Raw genomic sequence first — 19,151 nt, forward strand, 5'->3', positions numbered from 1 at the left:
AAACATTGTACATATATCATTAAGCAGTACAATAAAAATAAAACAGATTTTGGTTAATAATTATGATTTACTTCATTTACAACAAAGCGATTACTGAAAATACTTATATACGTTTTATTTCATTATTCTTTATTATATCGGTTATTAACCCTATGTTAATAATAATAATAAATAATTAATTATTTCTATGTTTTGTTATTGAAGCACCCACTTTATAAATATTTGTCACCTTTAATCTCCCACTATACCTTTAGATTATTTTTCAATCAGGTTTGAACCTTTAGTTCTCCTCTTAGTTTCAAGCCCTCTGGTAAACATACCAGTCGGGGTTTTTAGTGGGCCCTAAAGGTCAAAGTGCGTGGAAGCGAAGATACTTAGGTCTCCCGAGCTGACCCTTTTCTTTAATTCTCCTGAACAGAACCGTCACCATTATCATAGGGCGGTGCGTGAGGGTCAGCAGAGTAAAAACGTCTTAAGGTCGAAATATAAACTACCACATTCAAACTCTATTTGACAGAACGAAGTCTGTCGGGTACGCTAGTGTTCTAACAAAATTAAGTAGGCATATGGCGGTGAGATTGAAAGTTGAAAGAAGCAATAATTTCCTTCGCTGCATTTGTTGAGACCTGAACTGCACGAAGAACATGATTTTGTATATTTGTGAATATTTGTGTAGATTACTGGAACAAAAGCAATGAAAACTGTTAAGGTGTAATGTTTTCAAGCGCATCTGTAGCTACGAATGCGATAGGCAAATAGGAAGAGAGGCCGCTAATTATATAATATGTAGAGGAAAAAGAGAACAACAGTTTCTCATTGCAGCTTCTTTTAGTGATGAGCTGCAGCTCCAGTATTCGCAGTCAGTACATTTTTGCGTTTGGGCACAATGTGTTTGTACTGAACAATGTTCTAACACTTCAGAAACATTATATTTATTGAAGTTTAGAGCTTTTTACAATGCCCACTAAGTGACAATACTTTTCATTGCCTTTTTAGTACTTTTATCTGGAGAGTAAAGGAATATACCGGATGATTTTTCAACTTGGGAACATGCAACATATTGCGATATATGAGAACAAACGTGAAACTATATTTTAAATTTAAACGCCACACTTGCAGATATTGAGTTTGAACTTTGTTCTCACAAATGCCAAGAGAATAGGTAACTGTAATTGTCTGGAATCGAAGAATAGATCTGTATGTTTCACTGGTTAAATGCAGCAGCATATTCTTCTTCATATTTTTCAGTTATAATGTTCACTTCGATTCGATGATTTAATGTTTTTTAATCGCGGATAGAAGCACATGTTGTTAAAAAATAAAATGGAATCTCATAAGAAGCATATTTTGTATTTTTTTTTATAAAAGTGGTAAAAATGCAACAACTGCTGCTGCAGAAATAAACACTGTTCACGGAGAGGATACCGTGAGTGTAAGGACTGCGCAAAAGTGGTTTTCAAAATTCCGAATTGGTAACTGCGATGTGGAGGATGGCCTGCGCGCTAGTCGTCCTGCAGTCTTTAAATCCGATGACTTGCTCGAACTCGTGGAAGCTGAGCCAAATTTGACAGTCGATATGATAGCTCAGAGATTAAATTCTTCGCAAGGAACAGTTCACAGGCACCTGGTTCAGTTGGGAAAGGTTTCAAAGCTGGGAAAATGGGTTCCGCATAGACTTTCTGACACCAACCTTCATCACAGAGTGAATGTGGTGATGAAAAATGGGTCCTGTACAATAATCCTGTTTGCAAACGCTAATGGTTGGATAAAGATGAAACACTAGAACCGACCCCTAGAGATGGCCTTCACCCCAAGAAGATTCTCCTGTCTATTTGGAGGGATATGGCCGGTATTGTTTATTATGAAGTTCCGGAACCAAACCAGACGATAACTGCTGATTATTATTCCCATCAGCTATGAAACCTGAATGAGCCACTTAACAAAAATCGACCGTCTTCAGTGAATAGACGGCAGTTGGAAACACCAAGTGAATCCAAGTCCTTCTCTACCTGATCTTTCCGACGCAAAGGGGCCCTTCCTCCTCCAACAAATGCTACTTTGGACTAAGTTCGTCTCTCGACGAACAAAACTAACACTCTACAACAGTCTCGCCATGCCCGTCCTAACGTATTGCGCAGAAGCGCGGACGATGACAACATCCGATGAAGCGATGCTTGGCAACGGCGAATATCGCAGGTGAGGGAACGATGAGCTGTATGAGCTTTACGACGACATAGACATAGCGCAGCGAATTAAGATCCAGCGGCTACGCTGGCTGGGTCATGTCGTCCGAATGGATATAAACGCTGTGGCTCTGAAAGTATTCGATGCTGCACCAGCTGGTGGTAGCAGAGGAAGAGGAAGGCCTCCTCTGCGTTGGAAAGTTTGGTGTGTCCAACTGGCGCCGATTAGCACGAGAAAGAAACGACTGGCGTGCTTTGTTAAACTCGGCCGAAATCGCGTAAGCGGTTATCGCGACAATTAAGAAAGAAAGAAGAATCCCGCGGTAATCGGTTCTGATTGCAGTATCGCCCTTCTTATAAATTGGACAGAGCACACTTAAATTCCATGTTTTCTTCTGACCATATTTTGCACAGGAGCTGATGCACCGTGTTTGAATAGCTCAGCCGACAATCCGTCGGAACCCGCGGCTTTGTTGTTCTTTAGTCGCGTTATCGCTATTCTCATCTCGTCATGGTGGGGTAGCGTAACGACAGTTCCGTTTTCAGCGATTGGGGTATCGGGATCTTAACATTCTTTGTGACATGCGCAGTTGTCACTATTTAGCAAGTTTGAGAAGTGGGAAGTGAAGGGAATGATAATTCAAGCACGCTTTGGATATCAGTCACCAGATCTTTGTTGTTACAGGAAAATTGCCCCGGTCTTGGAACCTTCTGCAAACCACCGAACTTTCTGTTAGAATTTCGTATATTTGCCCCTCGATTCTAGATTCTTATAATACATCTCTCTTCCTTTTTGAGCTCTCAGTAACAATTCCACATAGCTCGCGTTGCGCCCGATCGCAGCGTCGCCCTATAGACAGCATTCTTTCTTTACACGGCCGCATGACATTCCTTGTCGTACCGTTTTTTCGGAATGGCCGGAATCCGATTTCTTTTTCGGCGGCGGTACCTAGAGAACGAGAAATGTTGTTCCATTGCTCGTGCATTCCGGATTGTTGGGTAGTACTCTGCGAGAGTACTTTGCAATGGGCAATTTTATAATTCCTTGATTAAAGAGGTCCTTATTCTTATTGGTAAAAACCTTGGCTACCTTATTTCTATGAACCTCATTTGAAGCCAGTTTTGGAATTTTGCGGTATAAAGAAAGTTTTGTAAATGGAAATGTAAATGCTTGAAAATCCTCCGCACTATACAGCGGATGTACCAAAACCTCCCATCCAAGCTCTCGGAGTTTCTGGCGCGTCATTGAAGATGTGTGAGGCCTCGCGTTTTCTTTCTGTAATACTACATGCATGCTTCAATGTGATCAGTGTTTACAATACAGGATCAAATTCAGTGTTTGAGGCAAAAATAATGCGGCACGAGATCTAAGAGCAATTTTAAGTACAAAGCCTGCATAGACAATAGAAGAGGTGGAAACAACCAATTGAACCAAACAGAGGTTTTGAAAAAAAGAGTTTTCAATGACATAAGAAGCAACTACGCTCAACTATTTTCGAGAAACACCCAAAGCTTTCGTTTTGAATGCTAGTGAAAGTTAACTTTTTTAATATGTTTTTATTATTCTTAATTTGTTAGAGATTTTGTGAGAGAATATAATATATTAGTACAAGGAAAACTAAAATGATCTTACTTTTTATTTTGCAATGATTGCAATCAATTGCCTTGAAAGGCATAACAAAGTTTGTATGCTCTTGAAGCAGTCCAGCAATAAAATTATATGCCTGCAAGCAACTTGGCCATCACTTAAATTACTTGGCAGTTTAAATGAGTAAGTCCCGTTCAACGGCAAATTTTGTTAGTTAGCTCACTGCTGTTGTTAATTTAATTAATCCTACAGCTTAAGAGTGCTCAAGTATTCGCTGTACTTGTATATGTAAATATATATTTTTGTGTATATGGATGAATATATATGAACTTGGCTAGCCAACCCAGTAGACAGAGTTGTTATAGAACTTTTGATTGTAATTACATTAAATTAGTATTCACTGGGCGGTGCTCGAGTTTGTTTTTGGTTAGAAGCATCTCTTGGAAGAATACGCACCAAATTTCTGCCGGCTTGATCTATTTCTTTGTGTTTGAAGCGAGGAAGTCGAGTGATTTTTCTTGCCACCACGACAACGCACCAACGCACATCTCAGCAGTAGTGGTCGCAAAATTAATGGAAGAAGGGCCCCAACTCGTTTCACATCCCTCCTATTCTCTAGCTCCGTTAGACTACTAAATATTTGTTCCTCAATTTGAAAACATGGCTGGGGTTGAAAAGATTTCATTCAAACGAGGCAGTGATTGCAGAAACGTGTGGCTATTTTTCACACTAGGACAAATTCAATTATTCGGAAGAGATCAACAAACTAAAACAACGCTGGCAGAAGTGTATAAGCTTAAAAGGAGACTATGTCGAAAAATAAAAAAATATTTCTTTTCAAACCACATTAGTAAACCAGGCCTAACAAAAATTTTGAAAAATAAATAAAGATTTGTAGAAGTTATAAACAAAGTTAGCTTTGCACTTAAGTTACTAATGCACTTTTTAATCACCATTTTCTATGAGGCACAGGTATTGAATGGCGATATTGACGTTGTAAAATAGTTTACTCTGATTGCGTACATATTTGCTTACAGACGCGCAATCTCGAATTTATTTCGCGGTGGGTTTTTTATAAAATTCTCACAATGTTCTAAAAAAACGAATAATAAGACAAAAAAGAAATTCAAGTCATTTAGCGGCGTAGAAATAAAATACTGATTTGATTTCGACTCAACGATTGTTTTCAGAAAATTTTTCTAAAATGTTTTTCACCGTAGGTATTTGAGAGTTTATGTATATAAAAATGTGCTGCCCATTCAACTGCTCTATCGGCAGCGTACTTCTTAAATACATACACTCCCTTTCACTTGATTAAGGCCATATATTTTCCATTTGCTTTGATGTGACTCGTCAAAAAAAAAAAGAATAATAATAATTCGAATAGTCTATAGTAATTATCTCTAAGTAATTATCTCTAAGGGACTCCTAAATACACTTCTCTTTATTGCAGTTGTAAATGACATATATTTAAATCTGAAACCTCCTCCTCCTGTTCGTGTGCTTCTTGATAAATAGTCCAATGCAAGTTAACATTCAACTACACCGAACTCTATTCGATTATATGCCAAGTACAAATGTTTAGGAATTACAAGCAAACTCCTGAGATGCCGAGTTTTGAACTCTTGCATACCCGAGAGACGATTGCTATTAGAAAACACTTCATTTGGTGTTGCATGCCCAAAACCTCGAGCCGGGCACCGCTGAAACGTAGTCACTTACCTACCCATTTTGTTTTGTTTTTCTTTTGGCGGTGAGGTTGGGTTAAAAATTCCTTCGCACCATATATGTAGTAACCGTCGCTACTACGTGTGTGGTGATTCCACTAAAAATATCGCTCCTCTTCTCTTGGAGTTTTCCCTCCAAACCGGGACTGCTTCCGCATTGCTTCGAGGTAGAGGGCCAAGACGACATCCTAAGAAGGACACTTACTTACTCACCCTGCGTCCAGGGTCGCATATTTTGAGATCTCTATGCTCAATGCTCTTCAGCATAACTTTCTATAATATCCTCCACAAAATTTGCGACGGCAGTCCATTTTTTTTCGTCTCGACAATTTCCTCAGGTGTAAATACACCAATAGCTCGTTGCACACCTGTTCTCTCTACGGTCCACCTCTCGCATTTAAAGAAGGTGTGCTCCGCATCATCATACTCAGTATCTCCATACATGCAGTTTGGTTGGCTCACTTTTCCCATTCGCCACAAATACTTGCGAAAGGACCCATGTCTGAACAAAAACTGTGTGAGGTAATAGTTAACCTCACCGTGTTTTCTTTCTACCCACTTTTTTAGATCGGGTATTAGTCTCGCTGTCCATCTACCGTAGCGTTCAGAGTTCCATCTTGCCTGCCAAAGTGTGAGCGTTTGAACTCTAATATCGGAGAAGCGTGGTACTGGGATTCCTGTGGTTTATGCCTCCCAGCTCCGCTTGCGCTCTTGTGATAGAGTATTTATAAAGATGGTTCCGCTGATAACTAAAACCGCTGCTTAAGATACTGTTATGTATGACGAAGCCATTCTGAGAGCGCAGGTGCATTGCACAAATTGCAGAGTTTTCCGTCGGCATTGCACCCTTAGCGAATCTGCCCATATTTCGCAACCGTATAAGGGAATCGAGTTTGACGTGTCCATTCAAAGTTTTCGCTTGTTCTGCGTTGGACCTCCAAGGTTTGCCATGAGCTTACTTAACATGCCGCTTACTTTGGCAGCTCTTGTGGCAGCATGGTTTATGTGCGCCCAGTAAGTTAGCCTTGTGTCTAATTGCACTCCTAGGTATTTGACCACTCTCTTTGTCGATAAAGTGGCAACGAGCACTTGAATATCTACTTCTAATGGGATACCTCTGTTGGTTAGCTTTAATCCATCGTCTTCTAGCCATGTCTGAACTCGGATCATCACCTGATTTAACTTCATTTTGGCTTCGTCAGTGTTTCTGGCGATTATTACAGCTGCAATGTCATCTGCCTATCCTACTAAACGCACATCCTCAGGCATCTCTATTCGAAGGATTTCATCCTAGCTTATATCCCAAGCGATTGCTTATATAGCTACGAATAATCTTTAATATATTATTCGGCGTCTTGAATTTTACCTTTACGGCTTCAATTACGTCGACGCAACTTAAACTGCTGAATGTATTGTATTTCTAATATCCAGTGTGGCTAGTAATACTAAGGGTGTGGAGTATCGATTACTTGCCTGGTCATGTTCTACGCTAGCTATTACATTTTGGATGGCTCCTAAGGTAGATCTGCCACTTCTGCTGCCATGTCAGACAGGCCGCCACTCTTCGCTAATGTTGGGTCTCCCTTTCTCTTACTGAATAGTACACGTTTTTGTTTCTTCCTTCTATTAGGTATGCGTTGTACATGTTTAGCATCAAAGAGAGCGTTCGATTCCCAATAGTTTAAATATTTCTGCAAATATGCCATCAGGTCCTGGAGCTTTATTGCATTTTATTGCTTTTGCAGCATCCATAAGTTCTTCTTCTGTGAATGGGGCAGGTTCCGTTGCTTCATACTCGAGTTCTTTCCTCTCAGCATAGTGGGTTGGGAAGAGTGTGTCGACTATTTTGCTTACTACTTCCGTTTCCATATAAGCAGCAGGGATTTAGCTCCTACCTCCTACCAACACTCGTCTACCTCTTGAGTTCGTTGTCGCCGAGTCCCATTCGGTTGCTTTTCAGTTAAGTCTCCTGCTATAATTAATCGTGCCTCTAAACTAACGGCTTTGTCTTCAATACTTTCCAGTTTCCGAGTGAATTCATATATATTGTAATTCGGTGTAAGGTAGGCAGTCAGATGGCGGCAATTCCCGACTCGCCTCCAATTTGAGCTTTCTCGGATTGAACATATTGTTCGCTTCTCAATACTGCTTTAACTCCTTTTCCTAAGACCATCTGCACCAGTAGCAGATCTGTATTTTTACTCCTGTGCATGTTTGCTTCAAGTATAATCATATATTATCTTTTCTTGGCATGTTCTTTTGTCATCGGGCATTTGCCCGAACCTGGCATGTGCTTTGTCTCGTTGCGATTGGCATCAGTACATAGGCAGCATTTGGGCTCTTTGGTACACTCTTTCACTTTGTGCCCAGCTTCTCCACATCGGATGCATATACCTTTTTCGTTTCTGACTGGTCCTTTACAGTTTGATTGAAGGTGTCCGACAACGAAGCACCGGTAACACCGCTCCAGAGAGGTGCTAGCTCTCATGCTTGTACTAACCTATCCGATTTTGATATTATTTTGCTTGAGCAGCTTTTCTGCGCTTTCAATAGCGAGAGTATCATAAGCCCGTACTTGTTGTCGTTGATTAGGTTTTGTGATACTAACATCGATATTTTCGTTACTGCCGGCTAGCATATTTATCACAGCGTCATCAACTTCCTTATTCTCCGTGACGGCATCCAAGTTTCTGATCTCTAAAGTTGAAGCTGGTCTGAGGGTTATAATAGAACCGACGGCTTTTACGGTTTCCTCTATTTGTTTTAAAAAATCAGAGTTAACTGGTTCTTCTTATGTCTTTCACCGTTGTGGTTTCATCGGGCATGGTCTTTTCTCGGATGTTTTTGAGGATTTCAGCATAATTATGGCCCTTTACCGGCTTTACCAATTAATTCTTCTTTTCGCTCGCTTTAGCCTTCTTTGGTCCATCGTTCTGCGCTCCATCACTTCCTTTTGACACGGTATTGGGCCCATTCGGTTACGGCGCAAGCACGGGAGTTAACCCCAACTTTAATGTTAATATAGGAGTGACTCTATGTCAACACATCCAAGTATTTTGGACACTACCGTAAACTTTTGGGTAAATTTTTTTATTTCTAGGCTTGAATATGATTAAACGTAAAGTAGTGAAAAAATTAAAAAAAATAATAATGTTACGCCAAATGGCTTAGAATTTTTATTTTTAATTTAATTTTATGTATTTAATTTAATTTTAATCATTATTATAATAATTTGTTAAATTCCATAATTTCTCATAACGTTTCAATATTAAGCTTACTGTTTTCTAAAATACTGTTCAATTTTCGTATATGAATTTAAAAATATCACTATATATGTATAAACACCTATATTACATAAACGTAACAGAGCAATACATATTTACTGTAATTACATAAATTTGAACTCAATCCGTTAGGCTAAGACACTATAAAAACTCGAATTTAGAAATAAATAAATCACTTGTGAAGTTACCACCGAACGCGCTCGCATTTTATTTAACAGGCAATTGTTGTGTTCGCGCATCCTTCCCACGTAAAATAATTTCTCTTAAAAACGCTTAAGAATTTTCATGGCGCCCGAGCAGGGACCTGATGCGTGAGGCAGAATATACTTTGAACATAAGCAAACTATTAAGGGAAGTAATTCCAAATACAAAAAAAAATAATAATAAATTGGTGAACATAATCGGAAATTATTTCGAAATACACAAAACAATAAACATATAAAAACGATAAGTGCTTTAATTAGTAACAACAATTGCCTGCGCGGTCCGTTCACAAGCAAAACAAAAAGTCGTCTCGCAAACAAAAAATTAAAAAAAAATAACAAAAAAGACAGCAAAACTAATATATGTACATACATATGTATATGCATATACAAAAAGTGCACAGTGACAAGTGAGCCCCCAAAAACCAAAAAAAAAAAAAACGTTAAAATTATTTAAAAAAAAAAACATAAAAATTATTTAACAACAATAAAATATTATAGCCAAAAAAGTTAAAAGAAAAAAAAAAAAAAAAAAAACAAAAAAAAAAATATAATAAATAAAAAAGAATAAACTACAATACACAGTGCAAAGCTGAAACAGTGCGGTGCTTATATAAACGGTCACAGTGATATTTCGTCGCCCTCGTGTATATATCACTGTCCGCTGTCACAGTTCTCGCAGTTATTGCCATACTCGCCGCTGCTCTCATCACTGTAACCGTCGCTGCTACTCTGGTCACTGCTGCTGCCGTCATCGCCCGCTGTCGCTGCAATCCCTACCGCTGGTTCTGTCGCCGCCAGGAATGACCTGCACCTGCATCCTTTGCAAAAGGAAAGTCAAGGCTTGCAATAAGCCTATACAGGTAACAAGTGCAATAAATTGAAAGTTGTGGTTGTTGTTGATAAACACTCTCAATTTTTTGCATCCCCTTTTCACTTTCTTGCATATATATACATACATATATGTACACACTCCCATATGTGTACATGTACCATATATACAATTATCTATACAAATATACGTATATAAAACTCCGCGAAAGTGAAACAAGGGTACGTTGGGATTTGATAATAAAGGGTGTGACCTTAAATGCGAAATCGTCAATAAATTTAAAAAACAAAATTAAAGAAATTGAAGACCTTTTTTTCGAACAATAAGTTCAATTAAATTAAAATTATTATAAAGTTAAATAAATTTTTCGTAAATACGGATTATTTACAAGGAAATAATTTAAACAAAAATCGATTTTTCGCAAATCTGTTGAACAATTTTCGTAGTGTTGTGCTACTGTGCTTGCTCATCCTTTCGTGGCCTGACCACAGCCTTGTCCAACAGCTATTTTTCGTTTTTCTGATTGAGATTTGTGCAGGCTATTCAGCCATCTTTTCGTTTTCGTTTTTTCAGCCACAAACTCTCACAGAAATTTTTTCGTTTCTGTGGACATTGAGCAAATTTTTCGGGAGTTTAAATAATTTAACTCAAAATGAGCAAGCCAAAGACAGCAGTTCCAAGTCTCTCTCCAAGTAAGGAGATTATGGAATTGAAATCACTAAAGCGCCAGCGAACTGTTGCGAAAAATAGTATAGTGCGCATAAAAACGGGTCTCCTCGATAAAACAATGTCGTTAGATCCAATTGAATTGGAGTGTCGACTGGACATTTTGAACTCTCATAGCGATAAGCTTATGAAGTGTCAGTCGAAAATTGAAGAAATCGACGAGGAAGACATATCCCGTGGGGAGTTAGAGGACCTAATAGTGGAAACTAAGTCCGTTATAAAATCTATTCTGGCGAGAAATAAATCGTCAATAGCCGAAACATCCTTTGTTGCACCTCACAGCTCGCGACTACCGAAAATGTCGCTACCGAAATTTAAAGGGGAGTATTCAGAATTTAAAAATTTTATGAGTCTGTTCGAGAGTTTGGTGCACAACGATCCTACAATCCCAGACATTGAGAAATTTAATCACTTGGTTAACTGTCTGTCTGGTGAAGCTTTGGGAACGGTAAAGGCCTTCCAAATGTCGGACGAAAATTATTCGAAGGCGTTGGCTAGTCTCAAAAAGGTTTATGACAATAAATGCTTAATATTTTTCGACACAATTTCCAAATTTTTTGAACTGCCAACTATCCCAAAGCCATCTGCGCTTTCATTGCGCACAATGATTGATACAGTGTCGGCTGTTTACGACTCGTTGCTGTCGTTAGGTGACGAGAAAAACATCACAAACGCTATCATAATTCATCTGGTAATGTCAAAAGTTGACACCGTTACTCGGTCAAAGTGGGAGGAACAGTTGGATTATGATAAGCTGCCATTATGGCGTGAGTGTGAGGCAGCATTAAATAAACGCTACCAACATTTATCTGCCGATGAAGCCTCAACGTCGAGGCTCAAGCCGTCAAGCAGTCACAGCATTCAGAAACCCCACCTTCATGCGGGAAGGACGAAAGCTGCCTTAGTGACTTCAAATATAAAACAGCCGGTGTGTCCGCACTGTAAATCAAATGATCATAGTATACCCGCGTGTCCTACTTTTAAAACTCTCTCTGCTCAGCAGCGATTTGAGTTTGCTAAATCAGTCCCCTTATGCATAAATTGTTTGCGAAAGGGGCACTCAGTTTCAAAGTGCAAAGCGGATCGGTGTCGTGTTTGCAACCGTTCGCATCACACGTTGCTGCACCAGTACCCTGTATCCCTTGCAACTGCACCACAGCTTTCGACCTCGCATGTCATGCACACGACGAGTACACCAGATCGGGTTATGTTGGCTACAGCCGTAGTCAACGTAGAAGGTAGCTCCGGAGAGTACCTTCCTGCACGAGCCTTGCTGGATTCTGGATCTCAGGTGAATTTCATGACAGAGGATTTGGCGCAGAAATTACGAATTCGTCGCGAAAGTACGACCTTAAATATTATCGGCATCGGAAATGCAACCAAAAAAGTAAGGACGAAATTAAATACGTTTGTAAAATCGCGGGTCAATAATTATGAGTTTTCGGCACAGTTTTGGATAATGCGATCCATTTCAGCCAGCCATCCAGATCGTAACGTAAATATTAATGGCTGGAAAATTCCTAAAAACATTAGCTTAGCGGACCCAGAATTTTATAAGGCTCAAAAGGTAGATCTTTTGTTAGGTGCTGAAACATTTTTCGAGCTTTTAGCTGCAGGCCAGATCAAGGCCAGCCCCAATCACCCAACATTGCAAAAGACACTTTTAGGCTGGGTTGTGTCTGGCAAATACGCCTCCAACCAACGCCTCCTCCCACAGTCAGTAGCACATTATGCCATACTGAACAAGATCTAGCAAATATAGATTCCATTGTCCAAAGGTTCTGGGCGATGGAAGAAATACCTTCAGGGGCTAGTTCGACAAAATTCACACCTGAACAAATAGAGTGTGAAAAATTTTTCGTAAAAACTACTAAAGTTTTGCCTTCAGGAAGGCTTCAAGTAAGACTGCCTTTCAAAGATGACCGTAAGTTACTCGGTAATTCCTATGAAACCGCGTCTCGGCGGTTTCAGGCCCTGGAGAGAAAGACCTTGAAAGATCCAGAACTTCGTCAAATGTATCTGGACTTCATGAATGAATACATCGAATTGGGTCACATGAGCCCAACAAATAATAAGATCCCGAGTGAGCCACACTACTTCATTCCGCATCAATGCGTTCTTCGGCCTGAAAGTACGACGACTAAATTACGTGTTGTTTTCGACGCATCAAGTCGTACCTCTTCTCAAATTGCGTTGAATGAAATCTTGATGGTTGGGCCGACCATTCAAGAAGAGCTGTATTCAACACTTCTTCGTTTTCGTTTGCATAAATATGCATTTACGGCGGACATTACTAAAATGTACCGCCAAATTCTCATGCACGAAGAAGACAAAAACTTTCAGCTTGTAGTGTGGAGACGGCATCCATCTGAGCCACTTCAAATCTTTCGACTTAACACCGTAACATACGGCACTGCGCCTGCTCCATTTCTCGCTACACGGTGTTTACAAATGCTCAGCGATGCCAATACACATATGTATCCACTCGGCTCAAAGGCAATAAAAGGAGATTTTTATGTAGACGACCTGCTTACAGGATCCGATAATTTCGAATCTCTAGATCTTATTAGAAGTGAGGTAGTTAAAATATTAAACTCGGCAGGATTCAATTTATCTAAGTGGTTTTCAAATCACCCATCATTTTTCGATTGTGAGAGTTCTGAGAAGGCCTTAAACTTCAATCACACAGACTCCACAAAAACACTTGGAATCCATTGGTTGCCGAAGGAAGATTTGTTTCGGTTTGTCTTAAATGACAACTTTACCAGTTTACGAGCCACTAAGCGAAACATATTATCAGTTTCGGCTCGTCTTTTCGATCCTCTTGGTTTACTTGCCCCACTAGTTACCAAAGCAAAAATCTTATTGCAAGAGCTTTGGCTGCAAAAACTAGATTGGGATGAGTCGATTCCATTGCACCTCGACACCAGCTGGGAAAATTTCAAAGCCAATCTACTGCAGCTACCATCAATAAGCATTCCTCGGTTTGTACACACCGAGTCGAGTGCAAGCTGCCAAATTCATGGCTTTGCCGACGCCTCAATACGAGCGTATGGCTGCTGCATATACATACGTAGCCATTCGGCTGGTGGAACGAAATGTACGCTGCTTACTGCAAAGTCTAGAGTGGCTCCGCTGAAGACTAAATCTCTTCCGCGTCTAGAGCTCTCGGCAGCCCACTTGCTGGCCAAATTATGGTCACGAATAGCGCCAATGTTGAGTCGGCCAATTGAAAATATAAACTTCTGGACAGACTCCGAAATTGTTTTGCATTGGATCAAAACGCATCCATCTGTACTACAGACCTATGTTGCAAACAGAGTGTCCGAAATCCAAGAGTTGACGGATAAAGCTACTTGGCGACATGTGCCAACTAAGCAAAATCCCGCGGATCAAGTGTCTCGGGGTTGTAACGTGGACGAATTGAATAATTCTATCTGGTTTAGCGGTCCACAGTTCCTCCTAGAAGACCCTGCGTTATGGCCAACAAACACCCACTTCCAGCTCTCTCCAGGAGACGAAGCATTAGAGAAGAAACGGAACGCAACAGTTTTAGTTGTTCAAACAAATGAATCGCATCCAATTATGGAACTCACCAAAAGAGTATCTTCTCATCAAAAACTGCTTCGTATTGTCGCTTACATATTAAGATGGATAAAACGCATTAGAAACCCATCTGCGACATTCACACAAATGCTGACGGCTGAGGATATTAAATTAAGTTTCCTCAAAGTCATTCAGGTGGTTCAACATGTTGAATATGGTGAAGAAATTATGAAACTCACCAAAGGTACCACCCTACCCTCAAGTTTGCAAAAACTTAATCCATTTTTGCACAACTACTCGGAATTGTCGCTGTCGTTTAATTTACTCCGAGTAGGAGGCCGCCTATTAAATGCGCCTCTCCCATATGATGCCAAGTTCCCACTGCTCTTAAGCAAGAACTCGCACTTCGTTACCACATACTTACGGTACCTACATTTTCGAAATCACCATGCTGGAGCAAAGGCATTGGTAGCGCTTCTCCGAGACCGCATTTGGCTGGTCAATGCTCGAGAAGCTTGTAGTCGTACCGTTCGAAACTGCACACACTGCTTTCATTATAAGCCGAAGCTGCAATCCCAAATAATGGGAAATTTGCCTGCCGATAGGCTTCGTGCACTACGACCCTTTCTAATATGTGGAGTAGATTTTTGTGGTCCCGTATATACTACATTGAAAATACGTGGTAGACCCCCAGTAAAAACATATATCGCAGTGTTCGTTTGTTTCACTTCAAAGGCAGTACATTTAGAACTAGTACCAGACTTGTCTTCTAATTGTTTTATTTTCGCCCTAAAAAGGTTCATTGGACGCCGAGGAATGCCGCGGAAAATATACAGCGACAACGCCACCAACTTCGTCGGCGCCGATCGCAAGCTTCGCGAGCTGAGGGATGCTTTCGAGGCCCAACAACCGGAAGTACAGAAATACGCAACGGACGAAGGATTCACCTTCGCCTTTATACCACCCAGGGCACCGCACTTCGGCGGGTTATGGGAGGCGGCAGTGAAGTCCGCCAAACACCTTCTCGTGCGCGCAATCGGCAACGCGCTGCTCACCGCCGAAGAACTACAGACGCTGCTCGTCGAGGTCGAGGCCGTACTCAACTCGCGACCCCTGGTACCACTGAGTCAGGACCCGAACGATGGAGAGGCCCTAACACCAGCGCACCTATTAGTTGGGTACCCCCTTCGAGCGCTACCACCAGCCCAAGTATCGATGGACCCAATGCGTTGCTGCGACAGATGGCAACTTGTCTGTTGTCTCAAGCAACAGTTTTGGCGACTGTGGTCCAGGAACTACCTGTTGGGTCTTCAACAGAGGAACAAGTGGTTGCATCCGAAGCGCAACCTCGAGCTGAACGACCTCGTCCTGGTTCAGGAAGACAACACACCACCGCAGCAATGGGTGCTCGGCCGCGTCGCCGCAATCGTAACAGGGCAAGACGGCAAAGTCCGCGTAGCAGACGTGGCAACCAAAGCGGGCGTAATTAAACGCCCCGTTCACAAGCTCGCCGTACTGCCATCAGACGTTGAAGGACCATGAGCCTTTCAAGGTGGCCGGTGTTACGCCAAATGGCTTAGAATTTTTATTTTTAATTTAATTTTATATATTTAATTTAATTTTAATCATTATTATAATAATTTGTTAAATTCCATAATTTCTCATAACGTTTCAATATTAAGCTTACTGTTTTCTAAAATACTGTTCAATTTTCGTATATGAATTTAAAAATATCACTATATATGTATAAACACCTATATTACATAAACGTAACAGAGCAATACATATTTACTGTAATTACATAAATTTGAACTCAATCCGTTAGGCTAAGACACTATAAAAACTCGAATTTAGAAATAAATAAATCACTTGTGAAGTTACCACCGAACGCGCTCGCATTTTATTTAACAGGCAATTGTTGTGTTCGCGCATCCTTCCCACGTAAAATAATTTCTCTTAAAAACGCTTAAGAATTTTCAAATAATAATTTCCAAATTTACTCAATTATGAAAATTTTGGGGTGTAATTTTTAAAGTTAAATATGTTGGTTTCTTTTTAACATTTCTAAATTATTTTATTTAAATTTATTTAAGATAAAAATATATTAAAAAAAGAGGTTGTCTGTAAAGTCGGTTTACTGACGATAGTTTAACGTGACAACTTCATAAGAAAATATTGATGGAATGGTTGCAATTTTCAAAACAAAATTTTAATTTTATTTGTTTGATAGATATTTTGTATGGATATAGAGGAGGAGGTAAATGGAATTGCAATGGAATAGGTCAAGTTACATTTACACAAACTTGAAAAATGACGAAACATTTATCAAATTCATGAAAGATATCTTCAATTTCGATTGTGCATCAGGCGTTAATAAGTCAACAACACTAAGAGGCATCATCATCGATTTGACTTTCTCAAGCCACATTACACTTGAAACACTCCCTTTCATTTCCTATTTTTCCTATCATCGTTTATTCTCAACGGAGAAATGGTTCATTACCATGCACACAGGAAGAAGGCATATGCAAATACAAGTATATGAATTTATATACAAATGCGCATATACATACATATACATACATATATATGCTCACTCAAGTAGGACAGAACCAGATGTCGAACGTTGCCGAACGCGGGGGCTGATTGTGCTCTTTGTCGTTCGTTCCGCGCTCTCGCTTGCAGTTCAAGCACATTAGCTTACATTTGCTTGGGTACGGAATAGATTCGTATATTTGATATGTCCAGATGACTTGTATGCATCTTTACATATAGATTTGTTCTTTTTGAAAATTGCGCGAAATTGTATATGTATATGCATGTTTATATACATATATTAGTATACAACATATCTTATAAGGTACCATACCTTTTTTCCTTCATATATAATAAAAAAATTAATAATAATAACATTAAAACAACAGGTATTATTAATTAACAAACTTGGTTTTATTTTAAATTCTTCAAGTGAATCAAATTAATAATAATCAATAAGAAGGCCTATGCAAATACAAATACGTGAATTTATATATGTACATATACGCATATACATACATATGCACGCTCATTTAAGTAGGAGAGAGCAAGATGTCGAACGTTGCCGTTCGTTTGCTTTGTTTGCTTTGTCGTTCGTTCCGCGCTTTCGCTTGCAGTTCATTCAAGGTAACGGCAATGAGCAAGGTAACGACAAATGAGCAAGGTAACGACAAATGAGCAAGGTAACACTAATGAGCAAGGTAACGACACATTTTTTCGTGCGTGCAGCCTGTTAAATTGAATTATAAGACGTTATCACGTCAAAAAAAGTATAATAAAAAGTAAACTAAAAAGTTGTTTCGGAATTTCTTTCATTTAAAATTTAATGCTTAAAAAGACTTAAAAAAAAGTATAATAAGAAATAAATTGAGAAACTGACAAATATTCAAATTTATTCAGTGTTGAAAATTTTGGTGCAGAGTACTTTAAAGTAAAATATCATTGGATGCTTTGACACTTCTAAGTTGTAAAATAAAATATACTTTTACAAAACTTAATGTTTTTCCAAAAAAACAAAAAAACATGTTAAACACCTTTGGGTAGCACTTGTTTTTGGAATTTTTGAAAATGCCCCGCCTTAGATTTTTTTTCATTAATAGGTGAAACGCTGCTTAAAAATCTTTGAAAGTTTCACATTGGCATCCTCATAACTTTCCGAGTTATAATCAAATATGTATATTAACATTAAGAAAAACTGAAGATATTTCACTTTAAAAACCTCTATATGTTATTGAACTGAATATATAAAATAAATAAACAAATATATCTAAAAATTATCGTGCTTCTTCAGATTTTTTTTAGCCTACAAATAAATCCATTTTCATTAAACTTGATCACTTGACCAAAATACTTTACTACTTGATATGGCATCGCCTATAGGCTAAACTTTTTGGGCAGTCAGCTGTTTAAGAAAAGTGGTGATAAACGCAAAAAATCTTAAGTTTGTATTTTGGTTTTACCGTACGAAACTACATCGGAAAAGAGTTTCGTATCAAAAAAATTAAATTTGTTGACCAGTGTAATCACGCCCATTTTTCGTGAAATTGGTCGAAATGGTTCGTAACAAACTTAATTGTGATATTCACTAAAAATTATAAACAAATATTTCGTCCATTATTCCAAATGAGTTAGCCTGGAGAATAAGTTTCACTCTTCATTCAATAAAAGATAATCATCAAATCTGTGCTATTAGCCTTGATGGATTGCTGGGCTTTTCTTCTTTACTTGTGCATTCTCTACTCGGTTGGTTCAGGCTGACTTGCCAGTACTCATTACCTAGGCTATTATACTTGGGCTTCAATATGCTTACTTTAGGCGAAATTTTGGCAGTCGCTTATTGTTATTGTAACGCAAAGAATGACTATCACAACAATTTCGTGGAAATAGCCCTCTTTGATAGGCATTTTATTAATTGCATTCAATTAAAATATTTGACACTTGGCTGTAGAGTGAAGACGATGGCATTGAGGTTTTTCCTTTCTATGCTGAGTGATGACCTGAATTCCTGGGCTTTAATTGAATTGAGACGCAACGAAGCGAAATGGAGAAGAGCGCAACAACAAAAGGTGATAATAAATAATATCACAACCACGTGATTAACTTGGAAAGCCAGTGAGTGAAACAGCCAATTCGACTACGTGCGTCAAACCGATCCGGGCGCGTTGACATCGATAACGCTGCCAATGTTTGGATAGTGGGGCATGGGAAATGCGTGGTCGCGTTGAGATGCTGCATGAAAAGCTGACAAAATGATGACGTGGCATAGAAGCAATAAGCCAGTCATCCCCCACCCCGGATGTGATACAATGAAACCATTGTTGTGGCAGCATTGTAGCCCAGCAGCTGCTCAATCGCTCATACTTTCAGCGTCAACGCAGTGACTTTATTGATACCACTGATGAATTGTAGTGGTTTTACTGCCATTATTGCTCGCTCATACCCATGAACTATAAGCTGCGCTGTTGTTTAAGGAGTTCCTTTGCTGCCCACGCAGCTGATATAGCCACCATAAAACCATGACGAAAAC

At 39.3% G+C, this 19,151-nt stretch overlaps 2 protein-coding genes across 2 annotated transcripts; both read left to right on the forward strand.

Annotated features, from left to right (window-relative positions):
* The first annotated feature begins 9,550 nt into the window (after positions 1-9,550).
* Positions 9,551-15,631, forward strand: LOC128859516 (uncharacterized). The gene is made up of 2 exons (XM_054096464.1): positions 9,551-9,848; positions 14,887-15,631. Exon 2 carries the CDS (start codon positions 14,906-14,908, stop codon positions 15,629-15,631), a length of 726 nt encoding a protein of 241 aa, XP_053952439.1. The 5' UTR covers positions 9,551-9,848; positions 14,887-14,905.
* Positions 10,470-12,296, forward strand: LOC128859377 (uncharacterized). Its single transcript, XM_054096432.1, has 2 exons — positions 10,470-11,051; positions 11,124-12,296. Exons 1-2 carry the CDS (start codon positions 10,470-10,472, stop codon positions 12,294-12,296), a joined length of 1,755 nt encoding a protein of 584 aa, XP_053952407.1.
* Positions 15,632-19,151: the final 3,520 nt, after the last annotated feature.

This window comes from Anastrepha ludens, chromosome 2 (assembly GCF_028408465.1).
Source record: "Anastrepha ludens isolate Willacy chromosome 2, idAnaLude1.1, whole genome shotgun sequence".
In the NCBI taxonomy this organism is placed as follows: Eukaryota; Metazoa; Arthropoda; class Insecta; order Diptera; family Tephritidae; genus Anastrepha; species Anastrepha ludens.